The sequence below is a fragment of the Rhinoderma darwinii genome, chromosome 1 (assembly GCF_050947455.1).
Source record: "Rhinoderma darwinii isolate aRhiDar2 chromosome 1, aRhiDar2.hap1, whole genome shotgun sequence".
NCBI lineage: Eukaryota > Metazoa > Chordata > Amphibia > Anura > Rhinodermatidae > Rhinoderma > Rhinoderma darwinii.
In genome coordinates this window covers 254,605,584-254,630,521 of record NC_134687.1, presented here as the reverse complement: position 1 = coordinate 254,630,521, position 24,938 = coordinate 254,605,584, and the positions used below count along the sequence as shown (strand labels likewise).

At 39.9% G+C, this 24,938-nt stretch overlaps 1 protein-coding gene across 4 annotated transcripts in view; it reads left to right on the top strand.

Annotated features, from left to right (window-relative positions):
- Positions 1 to 23,604, top strand: part of NFIC (nuclear factor I C) — an 863,572-nt gene extending 839,968 nt beyond the window's left edge. For all 4 annotated transcript variants that reach the window (XM_075863581.1, XM_075863587.1, XM_075863566.1 and 1 more), the window contains one exon: positions 15,015 to 23,604. In XM_075863581.1, the coding sequence (XP_075719696.1) occupies positions 15,015 to 15,032 (18 nt within the window). In that variant the 3' untranslated portion in view covers positions 15,033 to 23,604. The remainder of the gene's footprint in view (positions 1 to 15,014) is intronic.
- The last annotated feature ends 1,334 nt before the right edge of the window (positions 23,605 to 24,938 follow it).

Genomic DNA, 24,938 nt, shown 5'->3' with positions numbered 1-24,938 from the left:
GTAGGCGTTTATCTAGCATTTTTTCAGGTATATTTCGAGGCGTTTATGCCCTGAATACGCCTAAAAACACTGAGTATGAACATAACCTAAGAGCGCAAAAACCTTTGCTTGAGCCCAATCAGAATAAAAGTATCTGAGGATGTTCTATGACGCTTCACTTTAACCGGTTAAGGACTAGGCTGTTTTACCGCTAAATGACCAGAGCAAATTTCACAATTTTGCTATGCGCTTCTTTAGATGACTATAACTCTGCAGGTGAATAAAGTTCATCTTTGAATTTTACACTCTTTTTAAAGGACAGATAGGGCTTTGTTTTAGTGGCATTTGTCAGTATATATCATTTTTATTTTTTTCTCTAAAGTGGGCAAAATTGGAAAAAAATGCAAGAATTTAGCAATTGCGTCAGTTTAGGCTAGCATTTTTCACACACAGTATGGACCACGGACAAAATTAATCTCCTTTCACATTCTTCCACGTCTCCCGTGCATGGGGATACCAAATATGTGTGCCTTATTCACTGTGCGGGCATGTGCCAGGGCTTGGCATAAAAAGAGGCTTTTTGGCCTTTTCGGTCCAGGAATTTTGCATTTGATTTTATAGCAGCATACTGTTTTCTGGGGGGCCTAATGCTGCTGAAAGATTAGAATCACCCCATAAATGACTTCATTCACACAAGTAGACCCCACAAGGTTTCCTTCAAGGGGTTTATCATATTTTTAGACAGTCCAGTTTCTTGAATAAGATGGAACAAAATAAAATTTGCTTTTTTTTAGCAAATGCGTCAGTTTATGCCAGCATTTTTCACACACAGTATAGACCACGGACAAAATTCATCCCATTTCACATTCTGCCACTTCTCCTGTGCATGGGAATACCAAATATGTGTGCCTTATTTATCACATAGAGATGTAGGAGGGCGGACGATAGAAGAAGCGTATTTCACAAATCGCCTTTTTTCAAAGCTGGTTTTACAAAACTCAACAGAGTTTCTATAACACTTCCAAAATATCTGCTCTTGAAGCAGAGATCCCAAAATATTAATCTAGGGGTATAATGGGAATTTATTTTTTGGGGTTTTCTAAAATAAGAAATTGCAGGTTTATACAAATGGAGCTCTCCAGCAGATGAACTTTAGAAAATATGCAAACATGACATCCACCCCCCCCCCCCACCCATTCCCTCCCTCACCCTTGGAGTAAAATCAGGGGAAAAATAAAAATTTAATGTAGGGCAAATATATTTTCAACTAATTAACTAAAATCTAATAATTCAGAACAGTGTGGTATTTTTTTAAAACATGGGTCAATGCACAGGCCTGGTTGCGAGGGACATGATGGACAGAAATATCGGGAATCTTTGCGGTGCCCGTCTTTTCTGCAGACGTGGCACTTTTTCTGGGGGTTGCTTCTAGTTGGTGTTGGGGGAATCCGAGTGATGAAATGTCTTTCAGTCAGTCGCGTGACATCCTCAGACTGGGGGCATTCTATGGTGTCCTGAACATCAAAAATGAGGCCTTCAATAATTTTCTCCTGGAAATCCAGGTATGTGTCTCTGCCTCTGTTTTTTTTATATGAGAAGCAAACAGGAGACCCCTAGTGGCTGGCAGGGATACATTTATTCAATACAAAAACTAATATGCCTAGGCATAATGGTCCCAATTTCACAGCCACTACCAAATAGTATGAATGATTAAAGCATAACTTTTAATGATGTAGTTGAAATGGGGAACGTACAACATGGAAAGAGTTAAAAATATACAGAGACGGCCAGCATGTTAATGAGGATGGAATAGGTAAATAGCGTGTTGCTAAAGTGCAGAGTGACTGACTCGGACAGCAGCTGCAGACTGGCGTTACACCATTAGGTCACACTGAAGTAGAGTAAATTGCTTAGCCGTCAGTGAAAGATTAAAATAGCGATATCCCCTCCCCCCCCTGACATGTTTCACTGCTTCAGCAGCGTCCTCAGGGGATAAATAAGGGCTTGTGAGCGCGAGTTGCAATTCCTCTTCCTTATGTAATCTCGTATCCGCTAGACAAGAAATGTGTCATGCTGTGTATTAACCAGTCACAGCCGGTAAAAACAGGTGAGCCTCCCTGCTGATAGACACCCTGGGTGACCAGTGAGAGCCGTCAGACAGGTCGCCAATCACAGTGTGCACTGCGCGCATGCGTATAGGAACAATATCGGGTGATTGCCGACATCGCGGTCGCTTCAAAAGGAATCAGGTCAGTGTGCCATAAGACTGTACAGCGGGAAAACTCTCCATTTATGGCAGAGGAACCACTCATAGTCATTTCTGACAATACGTGTTACATTTCTTACATGAAACAATGTCAACAAATCGCAACACAAACGTTAGTTAACATATGTGAGACGTCAGAAAAGGAAAGGAAAATGGCATAATTGGTAGGGATATGAATATAAATATATCAATATATCAAGGAGGGAGACTGTTTTGCCACACATGGTGTTTATATCATTGGTGTCAATAGACACCATACAGTACAATGGCTTGACCTGGACGTGACTCACCACGTCCAAGTGTAAGATCAAAGATAACAAGAGAAAAGTAAGGGGAAATAAACACACATGTTGTTCGTCAAGTATATTTCATATAGATAATTATCAGAAAAATATATATATTTAGAATTTAACAAGTACACATAGAATATATAAGTATGATGAGTGAATAATTTTCAATAAGTAAATAAAGGAAAGTTATCCATGATGACAGTGCTCATATAATCTGAATAATAGAACAGGAAGTATACAAAGGGAATATTAGAGGAAGGCCACAAACGTGAAGCCCTCATTTAGTCCATTAGGGCTAAGAGAATGCTGCCTATGTATCCAGCGGGCTTCCTCCTGTAATAATTTCTTGTCTAGATTACCAGCTCTGGGGACCAATTTAACTTGGGTGATACCCCACAATTGGAGGATGTTGGCATTACCCTGGTGGAAGGATCTCACATGTCTAGAGAGGGGAGTGTCCTCTTGTGTATGGATGGTATTAATATGTTTGGAGATCCTTCTCCTAAGTTGTTGAATGGTCTTGCCAACATACAACCTAGGACAGGGGCATCTAGCGGCATATACAATGCCACTGCTCTGGCAGTTGATGAATTGTCTGATGGTATATTCATGGCCATTAACAGGATTGTTGAAGGTCTTGGTCTTGGGCATGTATGCACAAAATGAACATCTGCCGCATGGAAAAGATCCTAAGGGTGGTGGTGGAAGTCATGTACTCCGAGGGATCGAAGGTTTTGAGTAATGGCTGCGTGTCAGAAATTCTCGAAGGTTCCTACCCCGTCGGTAGGTAATGCTCGGGAGGTCAGGGATCACATTTACTAGATCTGGGTCTGACTGGAGAATAGACCAATGTTTCTTTAGTATATTGGAAATCTGCAGAGAACAGGTGTCAAAATTTCCTACACATCTAATAAAGGAAGATTGTTTATCGTCCTTTTTCAGGCTCCTCTTGCCATATAGTAGTTCTTCTCTGGAAGTAGCCCTTGCTCTGGCATATGCTCTTTGAAGGGTCTTCTTAGGATAACCCCGTGCAAGGAATTTTTGGATAAGGGCATCGCATTCTACCTGGAAAGACTGTTCCTCAGAGCATTTCCTCCTGGCTCTGAGGTATTGTCCAATGGGTATCCCCTTCTTGAGGGACGATGGATGAAAACTCCCCCAGTGCAGGAAGCTGTTTGTAGCAGTTGCTTTTCTAAAGATGTCAGTATGGACACCTCCACCAGGATCCAGAGAGATTTGGAGATCAAGAAAATCATTTGCGTTTGTGTGTATACGATGGGTAAATTTCATACCGATGTCATTGTGATTAATTATATCCATAAAGTCAGAGAAGAGTGTCTTGTCACCATTCCAAAAAATAAGTATATCATCGATATACCTACCCCAAAATAAAATGTGACATGTGAAAAAAAGTAAATCCTCATTGAAAATCAAAGTGTCTTCCCACCACCCCAAAAATAAATTGGCATATGTGGGTGCACAAATTGTGCCCATAGCTGTGCCTTTAAGTTGATGGTAAAATTTACCATCAAACGAAAAATAATTGTGAGTAAGTAAAAATTTAAGAAGTGATATTGTGAAGGCGTTATGTGCATGAAACTGAATCCCTTTAGTGCTCAAAAAATGTTGGACTGCCTTGAGACCCAAATCGTGCCTGATGTTGGTGTAAAGTGACTCCACGTCAATGCTGGCAATTAAGGTAGTGGCAGAAACATTAATCTCCTGGATTCTGGTGAGGGTGTCTTTGGTATCCCTCAAGAAGGATGGTAGAGCCGTGACAAATGGTGCCAAAATCTCATCCACATAAGTGCTGATGCCCTGTGTTAAATTGTCATTGCCAGAGACAATTGGTCTTACAGGCACAGGTGTAATATTTTTATGAATTTTGGGTAGTGCATAGAAGGTAGATATAGTGGGAGTAGAGTTATACAGAAATTAAAATTCATCTTGGGTGATAAGTTCCCTAGATTTGGCGTCATCCAGTAGAAGGCGTAATTCTGACAAAAAACGATTGGTGGGATTGCCATCAAGGATAGTGTAGGTTGATGTATCATCCAATAGCTTATAAGCCATAGATGCATAGTCAGCTCGATCCATGATAACGATGTTGCCGCCTTTATCAGACGACTTTAGGATAATTTCACTGTTATTGCATAATGTGTCCAATGCAATTTGTTCCATTTCATGGAGGTTACTGATGGCCCTAGGTTTTTCTGTTTTGAGTTTGCTCAATTCAGCACTTACCAGTCCAGGTCAAGCCATTGTACTGTATGGTGTCTATTGACACCAATGATATAAACACCATGTGTGGCAAAACAGTCTCCCTCCTTGATATATTGATATATTTATACTCATATCCCTACCAATTATGCCATTTTCCTTTTCTGACGTCCCACATATGTTAACTAACGTTTGTTTTGCGATTTGTTGACATCGTTTCACGTAAAGAATGTAACACGTATTGTCAGAAATGACTATGAGTGGTTCCTCTGCCATAAATGGAGAGTTTTCCCTCTGTACAGTCTTATGGCACACTTACCTGATTCCTTTTGAAGCGACCGCGATGTCGGCAATCACCCGATATTGTTCCTATACGCATGCGCGCAGTGCACACTGTGATTGGCGACCTGTCTGACGGCTCTCACTGGTCACCCAGGGTGTCAATCTATCAGCAGGGAGGCTCGCCTGTTAGTACCGGCTGTGACTGGTTAATACACAGCATGACACGTTTCTTGTCTAGCGGATACGAAATTACATAAGGAAGCGGAATTGCAACTCGCACTCACTAGCCCTTATTTATCCCCTGAGGATGCTGCTGAAGCAGTGAAACATGTCGGGAGGGGGGGGGGGCTATCGCTATTTTAATCTTTCACTGACGGCTAAGCAATTTACTCTACTTCAGTGTGACCTAATGGAGTAACGGCAGTCTGCAGCTGCTGTCCGAGTCAGTCACTCTGCACTTTAGCAACACGCTATTTACCTATTCCATCCTCATTAACATGCTGGCCGTCTCTGTATATTTTTAACTCTTTCCATGTTGTACGTTCCCCATTTAAACTACATCATTAAAAGTTATGTTTTAATCATTCATTCTATTTGGTAGTGGCTGGGAAATTGGGACCATTATGCCTAGGCATATTAGTTTTTGTATTGTTTTTTTTATAGAGCACAAATGAGTTGTGGATTGCCACCTGCAGAAGATAAATGGCCACTTTTTTGTACTGGGCTGTAAAACCTGGTCGCTTAAATCCACCCCCCCCCCATGTACTTGTTATATTCGGACTCACTCACTGGTTTGTGCTTGTCCGATATTGCCCCCCTATCCCTCACTGCCACTGTTCCTGCGGTATGAATCGTGCTTAGCACATACATGTCTTTGCGATCCCTGTACTTGACCGCCAGCAATTCCTCAGATGCATAAGCACAGGAGTCCCCCTTTACCATGCGCTTCCCCACTAATTGCTGCGGAAAACCAATTCGTTTTTTGCGCATTGTACCACATGCCCCAGTCCTTGCAGCATGCAAATGCCTAAACAGGGGCACATTCGAATAAAAACTATCACAGTACAGGTGGTACCCCAGAAGCTGCATTATCTCCCACACGATCTTACTGCTGGTGGAAAGATCAGGGGTGCATCCAGGAACATTTATTGAGCGGTCCCGCCCTTCATAAATCCTGAAGGAGGTGGTATATCCTGACCCAGCTTTCACACAATTTGTAGAGCTTAATGCCATATCTTGCCCTTTTGGAAGGTAGATATTGGCAAAAGCTAAGTCTTCCATGAAAGTTGAGGAGGGATTCGTCCACGCTTACATTCTGCTCAGGGGTGTAGAGTTGCAGGAATAAATTATTGAGGGAATTTATCAGTGGTCTTATTTTGAACAACCGATCACCGTTTGCATCGGTACTTGGGGGGGCCTGTGCGTTGTCGTTGAAGTGGAGGAAGCTCATTATTGTCTCATAACGAGACCTGGGCATTACTGTAGAATACACTGGGGTGGCTTGGGCGGGTCTTGTTGACCAGTAAGACCTAATGGAGGGCTTTTTGACAATACCCATATTTAGGGTGAGCCTCAAAAATGTTTTTAATTCCTGCAAATTGGTGGGCGTCCAATCTCTGGCATGGGTGGATGAAGGTTTCTGCCTTATATACTGAGCGGCATATAAATTTGTTTCGTGGACAATGATATTTAGAATGTTGTCGTTATAAATAAATGGAAGTAATCCATTTGGACAAAATTTGTATTGTCCACGGTTATGCCAGGAGTGGCAGTAAATCCGTGGATTCTAGGCCCAAAAGATGGGGCAGGTGCCCATACAAGAGCCTGAACTGGAGGGACCAGGCTGTCCCGTGCTACAGCGCTACTTGGCCCTGCGCTTCCATGTTCTGCAGTTTCAACTGCATCAGGGACAATGTACCCTGAAGATGAACCTGAAGTGACGCTATCATCGTCACTGCCCAAAACAGGTTCCATCTCTGACGCCATCTCTGATGCGGTCTCAGACTCAGACCACAGCATGGCGTATGCCTCCTCGGCGCTAAAGAACTTCCTCGCCATAACTTCACTAACACTAACTAAACAAACTTTTTTTTAAATAAAACACACAAACTAACTGGTGTATATATCTACACTACCGCAGACAAAAAAAATAAACCGCTATTGCTATATATATTATATATATGTGGATATATATATAATTATATATTCCCTAACTGCCTATTCTAATAGAATAAAAGATAGAAAGGTAGATAGATAGAAAAAAAGATAGATGGATAGATTGTATAGATAGATAGAAATCTATCTATACAGAGAATGTTTTATAGTGTAACTGTATTTTTTTTGTAACTGTAATCTTGTAATCTTCTGGCAGCAATTCTTTCGAGTCTCTTCTTCTCCTCACACTGAAACAATGTTTGAGGAGAAGAAAAGAGGCAGGAGATTTGCTGCCAGAAATATCAAAATAAAACAAATGTGGTCGCTGTGATAGGTTTTCACAGCGACCACATGTTCAGGGACCATCAGATTGGTCCCTGATACTCTGCCCAGTGCCCAGAGCTGTTGGTAACAGCGTGGGCACAGGGCTGTGTGCACGCGATCGCGTGCACACTGTATTATATGTACAAATGCATGTGATCGCTGTGATTGGTTGTCACAGCGATCACATGTTCAGGGCCCAAAAGATTGGCCCCTGACATTCTGCCTAGTGCCCATGGCTGTTAGCAACAGCCAGGACACAGAGCTGTGTGTGCACGCGATCGCGCGTGCACAGTCTCTGAAGTGCCACCATAATTAGTCTATACGACGGACTTCAGAGACCCTGACCGCTGGCTGTAAAAACACAGCCAGCGGTCGGGAACCTGTTAATAAATATCAAATTGGTCCCATGTTACTTTGAGTAACAGATACCAAACTGCGATCTTAAAATTTTAGATGTTATACAGCTAAATTCTTTCAGAAATGACAGAAATTGCAAATGGGGGTCCTTTTAGCTTGGACCCCAGTCATTGTTGCTTAAAGGGGTCCTAGTTCCTATTTCCAACAGAGACATGACCACACGTCACCTGTACAATGAAATGAATTGAATGAGGGTTATAGACTTATTCATCTCTGCCAAGTCACATCTCTGGTTTCCATAGTGCTTCCCAATAGAAGTTAATTTACTGGGCATACCGTATATAATTTCCCAATCATTTCATCTAAAAGCTTTCATGTGATTTGCAGCAACAATTAGTTATCGATCCCTATTGCAGTTGAATTCCCCTAGAAGTGTGTTTGGAAATTAGATTGACTTTGGTCTACTTCTTCCAGAAAAAAAATCTGTATAAAAAGTTGCAAAGGTTTACATTAACTTTGCTTCACTTCTCTTGTACTGGTCTTGACTCACAATGAAAATATATATTTTAGCCTAGAACTGCATTTTTTTTGGTTGCTACATGAAGCAGTTGACCGTTTGTTCACAGACTTGCTTCTAACCGCTTAACTGAGCTCCTATAATGTCTAGCGCTGTGCTGCACTGGGAAAGTACTACGCGTGGTAGAAAGACTACACTTCCCAGAATGTTGATTACCAGAGCAAGCAAGTAATATTGGGAGAGTTCAGCTCTGAAGTCAGTAGAACTGAGATTGTAGCATTGCTTTGTAATATGGACTGTAAGGCCATGTTCAGACGTTTTAGGATTCTATAAAGATTTAGAGATGGACTCTGCGGTTAAATCCTTGCAGAATCCGTTCACGTCTTATTGGCAATGCATGTGAATATGTGGTATTTTACCCTATTCACATGCTCAGGACGATATCTGCAGCATTATAAACCTGTTCTGGATTTTAAAATCTGCAGCATGTTCATTATTGCAGTGAATCCTCTCTGAAAAGACATGGATTATCTCCATTAATTTACAATGGAGCTCCCCCACCTGTAGATCCGATGACACTTCATTTTAAGAAGTCAAATAATGGTTCAAATGCTAAATGGGAAATCTTAAAGGGGTTTTCCCATCAGCGACATTAATGACATATCCACAGGATATATCATAAATGTCAGATAGATGGGGTCCGACCTCTGGTGAGTAGAAGCCTAGACAGAGGGTCCGCTGTGGATATAGTGTTTTTGGACTTTGCAAAGGCATTTGACACTGTCCCTCATAAATTAAGGATTATAGGTTTAGAAATTATAGTTTGTAATTGGATTGAAAATTGTCTCAAGGACCGTATCCAGAGAGTTATGGTCCATATACAGAGAGTGCTGGGACCACTATTATTCAACTGACTAATGATATAGAGGATGGGATTAATAGCACTATTTCTATGTTTGCAGATGACAAGCTATGTAGTATTGTTCAGTCTATGGAAGATGTTAACAATTTGCAAGCTGATTTGGACACACTAATTATTTGGGCATCCACTTGGCAAATTAGGTTTAATGTAGATAAATGTAGAGTTATGCATCTGGGTACCAACAATCTGCATGCATTATATGTCCTAGGGGGAGCTACACTGGGAGAGTCACTTGTTGAGGAGGATCTGGGTGTACTTGTAAATCATAAACTAAATAACAGCATGCAGTGTCAATCAGCTACTTCAAAGGCCAGCAAGATATTGTCGTGTATTAAAAGAGGCATGGACTCGCGGGACAGGGATATAATATTACCACTTTACAAAGCATTAGTAAGGCCTCATCTAGAATATTCAGTTCAGTTCTGGGCTCCAGTTCATAGAAAGGATGCCCTAGAGTTGGAAAAAATACAAAGAAGAGCAACTAAACTAATAAGGGGCATGGAGAATCTAAGTTATGAGGAAAAATTGAAAGAATTGAACCTATTTAGCCTTGAAAAAAGACGACTAAGGGGGGACATGATTAACTCATATAACAATATGAATGGCCCTTACAAGAAATATAGTGAAGACCCGTTCCATATAAAACTCCCTCAAAAGACAAGGGGGCACTCCCTCCGTCTGGATAAAAAAAAGGTTAAATCTGCAGAGGCGACAAGCCTTCTTTACTATGAGAACTGTGAATCTATGGATTAGTCCGCAGGAGCTGGTCACAGCAGGGACAGTAGATGGCTTTAAAAAAGGGTTAGATAATTTCATAGAATGGAAAAATATCAGCTCCTATATAAATGTGTAGAATTTTTGTTTCATCCCTTCCCTTTCTCCCTTCCCTTGGTTGAACTTGATGGACATGTGTTTTTTCTCAACCGTACTAACTATGTAACTATGTATTAACATAGCCTTGGGGTCCTTTTAGACAAACTAATATTGGCTGTAACAATCAACACGGCAGCTTGTTGATCAGTGCTCATTTGCTCCTTTCACATGGAACTAGGTTTGGGTACAAGAGATCGTTACTAAAATCGCTCGTCCTCATGCATTTACATCATGTTGGCAGCACATCTCCCTGTTTACACAGGGCAATGATCGGAATGAGGATTCATATGAACGCTTTTTTGCCCGATCATTGGCCCGTTTAAAAGGGCCTTAACTCAGGATCAGTACAAGATAAGTAATTTAATATATTTACAGGTTTTTCAACTATATATAGATTATATCTGTATATAATGGTGAACCTACAACAACTTTATTGTAGGATATACAATTATAGGACAATTTGTCCTATTTACTTGTTATACTTAATTACATTTTAAACAGTGTCAATTTGTAGACTTCTCAATCATTCTTACAACTGTTCAACCCCTTAATACTCTGCTCAGTAATATTATGTTGATTTGAGTGCATCGTTCGCGCTTAGCCCAGTAATAGTATGCCAGAGCTTTAAACAGTGCCACCCCCCCCCCTCCGACACATATAAGAGCTAAGATAACTGCTGCCTCACATCTCATTTCCCAGGAACCAATCACAGTGGTCCCCGCCAATTAACTCCTTATATACCATGATCATTAGCGATTTTGCCATCTAAGGAATTAGAACACCATCGGCACCCTCGTGACATGATGGCGGGGTGCCAATGGTTGCTATGGCAACCGGAGGTCTAACAATAACCTAACTGATCAGACAGTTGGACCTTGAAGTTCCCGAGTGAGACTAGAAAAAAAGAAGTTAAAAAAAAAAAGTTAAAAAAAATCACCTTTTTTCCCCACAAGTCCCTTTTTATTATAGGAAAAAAAATAAAAACCTTTAAAAACTATACCTATTTGGTATTGCCGCATCCGTAATGACCCGACCTATAAAACGATTACATTATTTATCCCACACGGTGAACGCTAAATAAAAAAATAATAAAAAAACAATGCCAGAATCGCTATTTTTTGGTCACTTAACCTCGCTAAAAAAGGAATAAAAAGGATCAAAAAATCGCATGTATCCCAAAAAACTGGCATGGTACACAAATAATTACAGTTAGGGTATGTTCACACGAGATCATTACGTCCGTAATTGACGGACGTATTTCGGCCCAAGTACCGGACCGAACACACTGCAGGGAGCCGGGCTCGTAGCATCATAGTGATGTACAATGCTAGGAGTCCCTGCCTCGCTGCCGGACAACTGTCCCGTACTGAAATCATGTTTTCAGTACGGGACAGTAGTTCCACGGAGAGGCAGGGACTCAGAGCGTCGTACATAACTATGATGCTAGGAGCCCGGCTCCCTGCACTGTGTTCGGTCCGGTACTTGCGGCCGAAATACGTCCGTCAATTGCGGACGTAATGACCTCGTGTGAACATACCCTTAGTCTCCCAATAAAACAAGCCCTAACACAGCTTTCTTGATGAAAAAATAAAAATGACATTTTAGAATATGGCAACACTAAAAATGTTTTTTTTTTAAAAGTGATTTTGTTGTGCAAACGCTGTAAAACATAAAAAAAGATATACATTTGGTATCACCGTAATCGCATCGACCCTCAGAATAAAGTAAATGTTATTTGTAGTGCACGGTGGCAGCAGTAGAAAAACTAGCAAAAACAATAGCGGATTTGCTGTTTTTTGGACACCAAGTCTCTCAAAAAGTAGACTAAAAACTGATAAAAAAGCCACATGTACCCCAAAATGGTACCATTAAAAAATAAGCCCTCTCACAGCTCATTCGAAAAAGAAATAAAACATTTATGGCTCTGACAATGTGGCGACACAACAGGTGCAGTGTGTGTTCCAAAAGGGGGATAAGATCAGGCGCCATTAATCAGTGCGACACTACCCACACATCTATGGATTATTATTTATTTACCCAATTATTATACCACCTTATTATGCCCTGATGAACTTTGCCCAGCCTACATATGCCCCCACATTATAAACTGAAATACCAATAAAACCCCAAATAGAACTACTACCAAACAAAATCTGCACTTCAAAAGCCAAATGGCGGTCTTTCCCTTCTGAGCCCTGCCATGTGCCCAAACAGCTGTTTAGGGCCACATATGGAGTATTACCATACTCAGGAGATATTGAATAACAGATTGACTTGTGTTTTATCCTCCTATACTGTGCAACATGTAGAAATGAAAAATGGTTGGCACTGCCTTAGCTTGCAATGTCTCAGACTCTGTGCTTCAGCTCGATGAGACCTGTAGTTCGACAGCCTTGGTCTGGCGGTGCTCAGTGCATGTTGAAGTTAGTTTCAGCAAATTACAACATGTAGAAAAGAAGACAGCACGGCACTCACCATTTGCAAAAGGTTTCTCTTTATTCCAAGATTGAGGCAGGCAACACGGGATTCAAAAGACAATAGAGCCAACTGTTTCACATCCTTCAGACGCTTTATCAAGGCTGCGTGAAACAGTTGGCTCTGTTGTCTTTTGAATCCCGTGTTGCCTGCCTCAATCTTAGAATAAAGAGAAACCTTTTGCAAATGGTGAGTGCCGTGCTGTCTTCTTTTACCTCCTATTACCACTTGTGAAAATAAAAATCTAAGAGCTGAAATTACATATTAGAAAAACATTAATTTTACATTTTCACTCCATAATTGTAATGAAATCTATGAAACACCTATGGGGTCAAACTGCTTGATACACCCCAAGATTAATGCCCTGATAATTGGTTTTGGAATTTTCTTGAAAGTGTGAGAAATTGCTTCTAAAGTTATCAGATTTGTAACGTTCTAGAAAAATAAAAGGAAATTCAAAAAAACAATACCAACATAACGTAGACATATGGTAGATGTGAACTAGTAACTTTTTTGTGCAGTAACTTTTTTTTGTACAGGCAGAAACATTTAAATTTAGAAAGATGCTAAGTTTTCCAAATTTTCTCTAAATTGTTTTTCCACAAACAAACACTGAATGTATCAACCAAATTTTACCACTAACATAAAGTACAATGTATCACGAGAAAACAATCTCTGAATCGCTTAAGCAAATGGAATACAAAATTCTAACCAGATTAAGTGACACATGTCAGATTTGAAAAATGGGGTTTGAGCCTTAAGGCCCAAACCAAGCTGCATCATTAAGGGGTTAAAAAAAATGAAGGTATAAGCAGTAAACCAGTGTTTACCCAGATCGTCTAAATACCCTTAACATTATTTATCCCCATCGCTTAAAGGCCCTGTTAACTCATCCGAATATCCATGCTGATTCCGTTGCGTTTTTCGCTTCAGAGTCTGCGAGAAAAAAAACGCTCGTAGAAAAGCATTCTATTGTCATTAATAGGAAACCGTCCAGTAGGAATTCCAAACCATTGCAAACTGGTTCGCTGAAAGAAAAGAAGATGTAACGTCGGAGGAGGCCGCAACTTGAGTCCGCGGCTAGGCGGCTTCAAAATCGAGGCCCCGGCTTCACACGCGGCGCAAGGCCACAATTACAAAACTGGGCGGACGGCCCAAGTAAGGATGTCGGCGTGTCCCCCTTTAGCTGCTGATTCCTGAGAGGGTGTTTATGGACCCGTAAGGCTAGTTACTAGTCCAGATTCCCTTGGATTAGAGATGTCTGGACCGGAGCTCTGAAAAAGTGCGTCCAGCTAGCTCCGCATTACAGCCTCTAAATAAACATACAGCTTCCCTAACTATCAGGGTGAAAGGCCGTCTGCCCAGCACCTCACAACAAACATGTGTTCTGCCTCCCACAGGCTGGCAATACCCGTCTTCCTCAGACTGGGAGCCTTGTGTGAATAGATCAGACCTTTCTAAATGGAGCCTTAACAGCTGGCAGCTAATGAGACTCCTAAGGCAGCCCAAACCCTGGACTGTCCTGAAGACGGAGTGGAACTTTTACTATTCGCTCCAGCAACCCATACCTTTTTCCAGGTTTCTTGCCTAATAAATAAGGAGAAAGGACACTTTTTCTTGTAACTTTCCTTTTGAATATAACATTCTGGGCCCAAATCCTGCCACACATACAATACTAGTACAAATCAATACTGTGGTGTTGCCTATGACAGCCAGTCAGATTGTGGCTCTCCCTTTTCTAAAGCAGGTTGAAGAGCAAGCAAGCAATGATTTTAAACCTATTCCCAAACCCTGAACCCTTTATTTGACAATGAAATTGTATAATTTATTGGGAAGATTTATATTAACTAGTTAGTTAATATAAATCTTCCCAATAAATTATACAATTTCATTGTCAAATAAAGGTTTGTCCGCTATCTACTGTTTTCTCTAGTTTGATATTTTCCTCCATCACCGCTTGTTCTACAATTCAGTTATCAGTGAAAGTCTCAGAGTATGTTCACATGTAGTATGTTTGCAGAATTTTCCTTGTAAAAATGACATGAAAATCTTTTACTTTGTATTTTCTTAGCTATCCAAGTCATTATACATCATTATACTTCATATACAAGTTAATAGAAATTTGAGTAGAAGAAAGTTTGAACATTAAGGTCACTATAGTTACACATTATTTAAGGCACTTTCTCAATATTAGTCATGTGACACAATACTTTTAATACGTGTTAGTACCTGTATGGATTGATTGCTATTCTCCAAACAGAAGGCTTTATCCATTCTATTTGTCATCCATTTTACAATGTTCACCCTTCAGTCTCACTGTTTTCCTTTTCCCTTCCCTTCCTTTTTCCTTTTTAGTCGTGGTACTTGGGATAGCAGCCTGAACTACCTCCCATCTACTGGAACCAGCAGGCTGAAAAATAAGGGTTTCTGCAAAGTTTCAGGTCCAGGACAACAGCTAAATATGTATTTTTTAAAATATATATTGTTCCCACAAAAAATAAATAATAAATTAGTGGTATACGAGAGTGGTCAGTGCGAGATGAAGACGTGTTGTCATACTTTAAATGGGTTCTTATCTTCAAACAGGACGTCTCAGAGCTTTTGCTCCTGCATTATGGACTTTAAGAAAGTATACGTGTATATGATTTTAATATCATTTTACTCTTAACCCATTCATAAAGGGTTGACTATCCAACCAGCAAGGAGGAGGAAGAACAAAGATCTTCCTGTATGGATATACTTTATTATTATTGTTGTTATTAATAATTATGCAATTGATATAACTTCATTGTTTATTTACTATGTTCTGCTCCCTCACAGAAAAGTTTAACTGTTCTTGGCTGATGGACTTTGATTTATGGCAACCTGCCATTTGGGAGATATACAAAATATTGTGGTATGCGCCTGAACCATTTCCCAAGGTCTTGTTTATAACTTCAGATTACCTAGTGAACTAGATACATACATACATCTATGATTGTAAAGCAATACTTGTGATGTGTTTAATGCCTAATGCACATGACCGTGTGTGTCACCCAAGTCCCGTCTGTGATCCATGGAAAGATAGGACCTATTTTTCCATGGATTGGAGAGTCGGGACCGTTTTGACGGACCAGATTCACCCGCTAAAGTGAATGGATCCGTGAGAACTATCGGGTGCCACTCGGATGCCCTGAAAAACGGCCCGAGTGGCAGTTGGTCATGTTGCAACTGGCTTAAGACAGTGACAGACAAAGAGTAGTCAGTGTCTCACCTCTAAGTTGTAGGCTTTTTTTTAATTCCGAAAACTATTTTTCAAAATTTTAAGTACCTCCATAGTTTTATTCCATGTCTTATGTGTGTATTTTATGTTATTATTAATGTACATTACCACCACAAATGTATGTTTCCATATAGTATGTTGCATAATTTACATGTATGTATTCGTGTGTATATGTATGTGTGTCTATATATATATATATATATATATATATATATATATATATAGACAAACACATATACAGTTGTAACATTCCTTGCATATATTGTGGTTATTTAAGTTGCAGTGACTTGCATACTTCCCAAATCGAAAAATAATCACAGAACAAACATTTAAGGAACAATAGATTACTGTAGACAACAGATTTCTATAGACAAGAGATTACTAAAGACCAATGCAATGAGTGTACTTATTTTTTCCATTAGGGTGCTCTTCGGGAATGGGGCATAGACAAATACATATTTCCCATGGAAAATCATTTGTATTGTGGGAAATGTTTTTTCATTACCTCACATTATAGTAAATGCTATTATTGTAGCATTTACCACTAACGACCAAGTAAAGTTTTATGGCGAGAACGATAAGTGTTCAGACAAATGGGGCAGAAGATTACCAAATAGTTTTTAGTACCCCAGACATAACGATTATTAGTTATGATTAAAAAAAAATTGTTGTTAACAATCTTTTATATCTATATTCTGCTTAAAAATAATAAAAATACATGAATTAAAATTAGTTGCCCAGGATTTTAAGATTGATGACCTGTTTGAAGGGTCCACGGCGCTCTTACATTGTTTTAATCTCTGTTCGTGCTTGTACAAGCCGCTACATTCATAGCGACTGTGCAATGTATTGCATCACTGTCCCATTGCACTATTCCATTAACCCTTCAAACAGCTTGGCAGGGGTGCTGAGAGTTAGACCCCTACCGATCAAATATTGATGACCTATCATAAGGATAGGCCATCAATTTTAGAATCCTGCATAACCCCTTTAAGTGTTCTTATCAGACTCACAGAAACATAGAGAACTATATCGCACAAATTATGTCACCCTTTTTTTTTCCTGGTGTGTTTATATTTGCTGATAGATTGTGATCCCATAACCTGATTATTCATTAGACCTTTATTGAGAAAAAACAAATTTCATTTAGCCATACTTTCAAAGGGGTCTTTCCTTGTTTGTCTTTTAAAGCTGCAGGTTATTATGGTGAGCGCCATTGATTGCTCAAACAAAGTGGGAACATTGAGATAAGATCAGAAGCATGACCTCAGTTGGCATTCTAAATAGATACGCCAAGTACCAGGTGTCACAAAGAAGACAGGAAATCATAATGTGTTGGATTATACATAAAGAGTATTTTCTTTAAATAACTTAAAGGGAGTAATAAGCTTAATCATTATATAATGAAAATCAATACTAGTTTCAAATATATCCTGAGGGTTTGCTTCAATGAATCAATGTAAGGCTAGATTTACATAACATTCAGGTGGTCTACTGAAAAGAAGGATCGGATTGTGGCACAATGGAGAGAGGAAACATTCCCTTGTGCCTTGATCATATCTCATTTCTGAAAAGACATAAGATGGATTTGTCAAACATGGTGTAAACCTAGCCTAAGTAAGAACTATCAATCCAGGTTGTTTAGCTCACGTTATTTTGCCTAGACTGCGTCCATGGTAGCAAAGTTTTAGATCAGGGTAGGTTTTTAGCCTGTGGATATAAACAAAATGCTTAGTCACTGACAGCAAACAGACATTTTATTAATAGTGTGGGATTGAAAACAAAGTGGAAAATTACATATCTAAATATTAGACTTTAATTGTATGAAACAGGACAACCTGTTTCTTTATAAAAAAAACTTTAAAAAAAAATCATGAATATCCACTAGGGATTCTGCCCGTGTTGATCGCTCCTAGAACACATTCTGACAGCTGACTGACCTGTCATGTGACCTTACATACACTGCTAATCAACAGTAAGGGTATGTTCGCACGCAGAGTAAAAAACATCTCAAAATACGGAGCTGTTTTCAAAAGAAAACAGCTCCTGATTTTCAGACGTTTTTTGTGCCACTTGCGATTTTCGCAGAGTTTTTCACGGCCGTTTTTGGAGCTTTTTTCAATAGAATCTATGGAAAACGTCTCCAAAAACGTCCCAAGAAGTGTCCTGCACTTCTTTTTCGCAGCCGTTTTTTAACACGTAACAAAACGCAGCGAAAAACGCTCTGTCGGAACAGAACGCCGTTTTCCCATTGAAATCAATGGCAAGATGTTTGGAGGCGTTCTGCTTCCGAATTTTCTGACGTTTTTCGGGCGTTTACGGCCCGAAAATAGGCCGTGTGAACATACCCTGAAGGTGAAGTCCTCACTACCAGCTTTTACCTGCAATATAAAAAACATGGAGCGCAAGTCATCATTGGTAACAACAAATATGAAAAGTAATAGATGCAGGCTATTTAGGTAAATACATTCATAAAAAATCTCAAACAGTAAATGTTCACACAGATTTGGGTGGTATGCGAGGTCTGCGTGGTATGCGAGAACTGTATGGGCATAGCAAATGGTATTAACTGATCGTAATCAGTCATATATGTAGCCTTTTTAGGGTATGTTCACACGCAAACTCAAAAACGTCGTAAAATACGGAGCTGTTTTCAAGGGAAAACAGCTCCTGATTTTCTGAAGTTTTTGAAGCCACTCGCGTTTTTCGCTGCGTTTTTTACGGCCCTTTTTGGAGCTGTTTTTCTATAGAGTCTAGGAAAAACGGCTCCAAAAACTGCTGAAGAAGTGACAGGCACTTCTTATTCGCGCCCGTTTTAAAAAACGACCGCAAAAAAACGGCCTGTCGGAACAGAATGCCGGTTTTCCCATTGAAATTAATGGGCAGATGTTTGGAGGCGTTCTGCTTCCAATATTTTCAGCCATTTTTCGGGACGTTTACGGCCCAAAAAACGGCTGAAAACACTCCGTGTAAACATACCCTAAGGGTATGTTCACACGGCCTATTTACGGACGTAAATCGGGCGTTTTTGCCCCGAATTACGCCCGAAAATAGCGCCTCAATAGCGCTGACAAACATCTGCCCATTGAAAGCAATGGGCAGACGTTTGTCTGTTCACACGAGGCGTATATTTACGCGCCGCTGTCAAAAGCCGGCGCGTAAATAGACGCCCGCGTCAAAGAAGTGACCTGTCACTTCTTTGGCCGTAATTGGAGCCGTTACTCATTGACTCCAATGAATAGCAGCGCTAATTACGGCCGTAATTGACGCGGCGTTCAAGTGCCTGCACATGCCGTTACGGCTGAAATTACGGTGATGTTTTCAGGCTGAAACATCCCCGTAATTTCAGCCGTAACGGACGCCCTCGTGTGAACATACCCTAACCCTTATGCAAATATGATGGAAGAATACATACAAGGCCTCGTTTACCAAATCTGTGTCAGGAAAAAGTGCCCTTGTTGCCCATAACAATTGTTTAGCTTTTAGGGTATGTTCACACGCTAAACTAAAAATGGCTGTAAAATACGGAGCTGTTTTTAAGGGCGGATTTACACGAACGTGTGCATTTGCCGCGCGCAAAAATTGATGCGTTTTGCGCGCGTGCCAGGTGCGTGACAGCTCCGTGTGTCATGTTCATATGGATGCTTTTCGCGCAGCCGCCATCATTATGACACTACGTTTGGATGTTTGTAAACAGAAAAGCACATGGTGCTTTTCTGTTTACATTCATTCTTTTATTGCTGTTGCGTGAATAACGCGCGTCCCACGGAAGTGCTTCCGTGTGGTGCGCGTGATTTTCACGCACCCATTGACTTCAATGGGTGCGTGATGCGCGAAAAACGCCGAAATATAGAACATGTCGCGAGTTTTACACAGCGGACTCACGCTGCGCAAAACTCACGGACAGTCTGCACTGCCCCATAGACTTGCATAGGTCCGTGCGACCCGCGTGAAAACCACGCGGGTTGCACGGACGTATATCACGTTCGTGTAAATCCGCCCTAAGGGAACAGCCTCTGATTTTCAGCCGTTTTTAAAGCATCAAGCTTTTTAACAGACGTTTTGGGAGCTGTTTTCTATTGAGACAATGAAAAAACAGTTCAAGAAGTGACATGCACTTCTTTTTACCGGGCGATTTTTTTACACGCCGTTTTTTAAACAGCCGCATAAAAAAAGCACCCTTTTGGAAAATAAACAAAGTTTCAAAGTTTTTCCCATTGAAATCAATGGGCAGATGTTTGGAGGCGTTCAGCCCCCATATTTTCAGCTTTTTTCGGGGCGTTTATGGCCCAAAAAACTGCTGAAAATAAGCTGTGTGAACATATGCTAAGGTACAGGATGTAATGTAAAATCAGGAAAAACCCCTTTAGGTTTTATTATATATGAGGTCCATTGTGGTTGATGTGTATAGTTTGAAATAGCATAAGGGTATGTGCACACGGCTTATTTTCGGGCCGAAAAATCTGAAGCAGAACGCCTCCAAACATCTGCCCATTGATTTCAGTGGGAGAAACGACATTCTGTTCCGACGGGGCGTTTTATTACGTGGCCGTTTAGAAAAATGGCCGTGTTAAAAAACGCCTGTGGAAATAAAGTGCATGTCACTTCTTGAGCCGTTTTTGGAGCCGTTTTTCATTGACTCTATAGAAAAACAACTCCAAAAATGGCCGCAAAAAACGCAGCATAAAACGTGAGTTGCTTAAAAAATGTCTGAAAATCAGGAGCTGTTTTCCCTTGAAACCAGCTCCGTATTTTCAGACGTTTTTGGTTAAGCGTGTGCACATACCCTCAGGGTATGTTCACACGGCCTATTTTCGGCCATTTTTCGTGCCGTAAACGCCCGTAAAAATCGGAAGCAGAACGCCTCCAAACATCTGCCCATTGTTTTCAATGGTAAAACGGCGTTCTATTCCGACGGGCCATTTTTTCAAAAGTTTTTTCAAAATGGCCACGTAAAAAAACGGCCGCGAAAAAGAAGTGCAGGTCACTTCTTGGGACGTTTTTGGAGCCGTTTGTCATAGACTCTATTGAAAACAGCTCCAAAAACGGCCGTAAAAAATGCAGTGAAAAACGCAACTGGCTTAAAAAAATTCTGAAAATCAGGAGCTGTTTTCCCTTGAAAACAGCTCCGTATTTTCCGACGTTTTTGAGTTTGCGTGTAAACATACCCTAACAGTATAACAAAAGATGAGTTAACAAGGAATGAATCAGTTAATTTTATCTCACACGAAATTTGAAAATCCAGCTCTAAACATAATAAATATTTCCACATATTAAGTGTATATACAAATATATTGTTGTAACCAAAATGTAAACACACAGACAAGAAATTTCCAGAATGACATACACTACTTGGGTGTGCCCCTTGAATGAAAAGAAGCAACAACTTACTTTGTCGGTATCTGAAGAGAATATTAGTTATCCTAACTAAATAAAACTTATCAGTCACATTACAGAGTAAACTGCATGGTGCTTCTTCCTGCAGACAACCCCACTACTTGCACTTTGCACTCATACAGGCTTGCGGCTGAAAACCTGCATGGCAGATTTAAATATGGCATTATTCCTATTAATATTTAGGATTAGAATGCACATTCGTTTATAATTCACCCATCTCTGCTATATACTAATAGTTTGTCTAGAGATTTCAAAGAAGGAAGCAGTACTTCTGTTATTGGTTGTTAATACTCACTTTGGTAGGGATATCCTTCCCAGCTGACCCACCTAAACCCCAAAGTAATCCTTACCTCCTGGAAGAGTTCTCAGCAATTGTTTAGATAACAATTGACATAATTTTCAAGAGGCTACTTGCTGTTTCTGTTTAAGCATGTTATTCTCTTTCACTAACAAAATAGCAGTATTGTAAAAAAAAATTATAAAAAAATAATAATTGAGGGACATTTTGAGGCGGTGAGAAAAGTTTCTGTAAAACCATCACAAGAATCTGAGATAGGGGTCTGCTGTATTATAAGATGTTAATTCGAATGAATACATGAAAAAACACAATATAAATATAACACTAGAGATTACAAAAGTGTCATATGAAACAAAATAGTATATATATATGTATATATATATATATATATATATATACACACATACATATATACATATATATATATATATATATATATATATATATAGCATTAAATATGTACAAATTATCTTTTTTCCCTTATTTGCACGGAAATTTCTATCACATTATGTGCCTTGCCTTCTGACAAATGATGAAATAACCACTTGCTCATTTGCTGCATGCTCTGACTTCAGTATACAGGAAATATAAAATGTGTACAGACATTAAACAGTTACTGATTTCTGATTCCTTATTATTTTGTTAATTGAGTTTTTAATGGTTTCTTTTGTAAGTTGTCTTTATCCTTTTATGCAGTATATGTGCTGCATTGTCTTTCCTCTTGTTGAGTATGTGTATCGTTAGAGAGGCTGTAAGGGCCGGTTCACATCAGCGTTCGCTTTCCATTGAGGGGTTCCGTCGGAGGTTTCCGTCGGAAAAACGGAAACCTGCCGGAACAGTGACAAACGGAAGCCATTAGCAATGTTTCCATCACCATTGATATCAATGGTGATGCAAACGGAAGCTAAGGTTTCCGTTTGACTTTCCGTTGCGGGGTTCCACGACGGAAACCTCAGACGGAGCCCTTCAACGGAAAGCGAACGCTGATGTGAACCGGCTCTTAAACATTGACAATGCTGGCAGTTGTTTGATTTCTGTGATATGCCCCCTGCTAAAACTCAGATTTCAAAATAGCAACAACAACTGAAGGACTTGGGGTAGGGGGAATTTGATGGCTCTTTGATTCCTCCGCACTTTTTAACTTGAGGGTATGTTCACACGGCTTATTTCAGCTGTTTTTTTGGGCCATAAACTCCCCGAAAAATGGCTGAAAATACGGAGGCTGAACAGCTCCAAACATCTGCCCATTGATTTCAATGGGAAAAACTGCGTTTCGTTCTGTTGAAAAAACTGTGTGTAAAAAAACGCCCCGTAAAAAAAAGTGCATGTCACTTCTTGAGCCGTTTTTGGAGTCATTTTTCAATGTCTCAATAGAAAAACAGCTCAAAAAACGTCCGTAAAGAACGCCTCAAAGGACACTTGATGCTTTAAAAACGGCTGAAAATCAGAGGCTGTTTTCCCTTGAGAACAGCTTCGTATTTTACAGCCGTTTTTAGATTAGAGTGTAAACATACCCTTAGGGCCTGTTGTATGATCAGCATATATTAAAAAACCTATTTATGAATTTAGCCGATAAATGGCACTGGCATAGAGTAAGTGAAGGTAGCACTCGTAGCTGAGGAATGTAATTCGAGGCTTTGGTGCCCGTAGTTTAGAAAGGCAAATGAATATGTAACAAATAATTGGCTGGATGCCGCTCACATGGTCTGTATTATCTCTCTACATTATATCTTTGCGTGTACATTTTTAATAATTAATTTTTCCCAATAAATGATGGCAGTTAGGAAAAAAATTATTATTTGAAATTAATTTGAGATTCTTGGGCAGGTACTATGTTTTTCAGCATTATCTTTGAAAATTCAGAAAGAGACAAATGAAATTGGTTGGAATTTCTAAACAATGATTGAGATATATAAACATTCTTATTGTTTTATAGCAAAGTGAAGTAAAACAGAATTGTACTTAATAAATATTTTATACCCTTACAATTACATGTTTGATTTTCTTGGTAGAATCAGCAATAAAGAATGTCAATCAATACATTGTATTATTGACATATTACCAATTATAAAGTAAATAAGAGACATTCTAGTGGCGATAAAAACATAGTTGGCGTAATTTATCAAAAACCCTTAAAGAAAAAACTGACTTTGTTGCCCATAACCAATCACAGTGTAGCTTTCTTTTTCCACAGTAGTGTAGGAAATTAAATCAGAACTCTGATCGGTTTCTATGGTCAACAAGACCAGTTTTTCTTTTAGACAATTTTGATCAATGATAGTGTTTTGTAAATACCTTTTGTAACTGAAGGTTTTGATAAATTGGCGTTTTTGTCTAACTCTTAGATGGTTCTTCCTTTTTATTCACAAAATTCAGATATAGAATAGCAGAAGGCATACATATATCAAATAAATGTAACTGGATATATCATCCCTAAACATATCACGGGTATGCCATGTGGAAAAAATATTTAAATGGTGCAACTCACCAGCATAGAATCTTTATACCTACAAAAAAACTACATGAGAACTAACACCGCCATAAATAACAAAATCTTAAAAGCTTTATTTCATTACATATAAGACATAATGGACAAGGCTGAATCACCGAGATGAAACATGGTATATGAATAAACCCCATTGTTAGAATAAGTGTGCTAAAGGAAGTGAGCACACATGGATGTAGCAGGATATTAATGTGAAAGACCATTATGCTGAAACATGCATCGGGGTGCCCTCCCGGTTTGAAACGACCATGGATGGGTATGTATTGGGGAACTTCATTCTCAGAATGTTTTTTGATTGCTTTGATTAATGACACTGCTATCCTGCATTGCTATCCTGCTACATCCATGTGTACTCACTTTCTTGATCATGTATACTTACTAATTATTACAAGGGACATGTAATGTTGGGGTAGGGAGACAGACAGGTGAGCCCTAATCTACTCGCCACTCAGTCCCTGCCTACTTGCAACGACCCGCCCTAGGCGACGGGGTACAACTGGGCGACGGTCCCTACACTCAATAGGTGCACGACAGACAAACAGACCAGGGTACAAAGAAGCCAGGGAAATGGGGAAGTTGCCCACGGGAACACCGTGAGCAACAAGCAAAGTGAACGAGCCAAGTCAAACCGGGAGATGAGCGAGGTACAAAAACGCAGAGCAGAAGAGTGGTCAGTAACGCCAAGGTCAATCACAAGGTTTCCTCGAGGGAGCCAAGGACGGGAAGCAGCGTTTAAGGAGGGAGGCATGAAACACGTTGTGTACTCGAAAAGATGGGGGCATCTCCAGTCGGAAGGAGGCAGGGTTAAGGACTTCA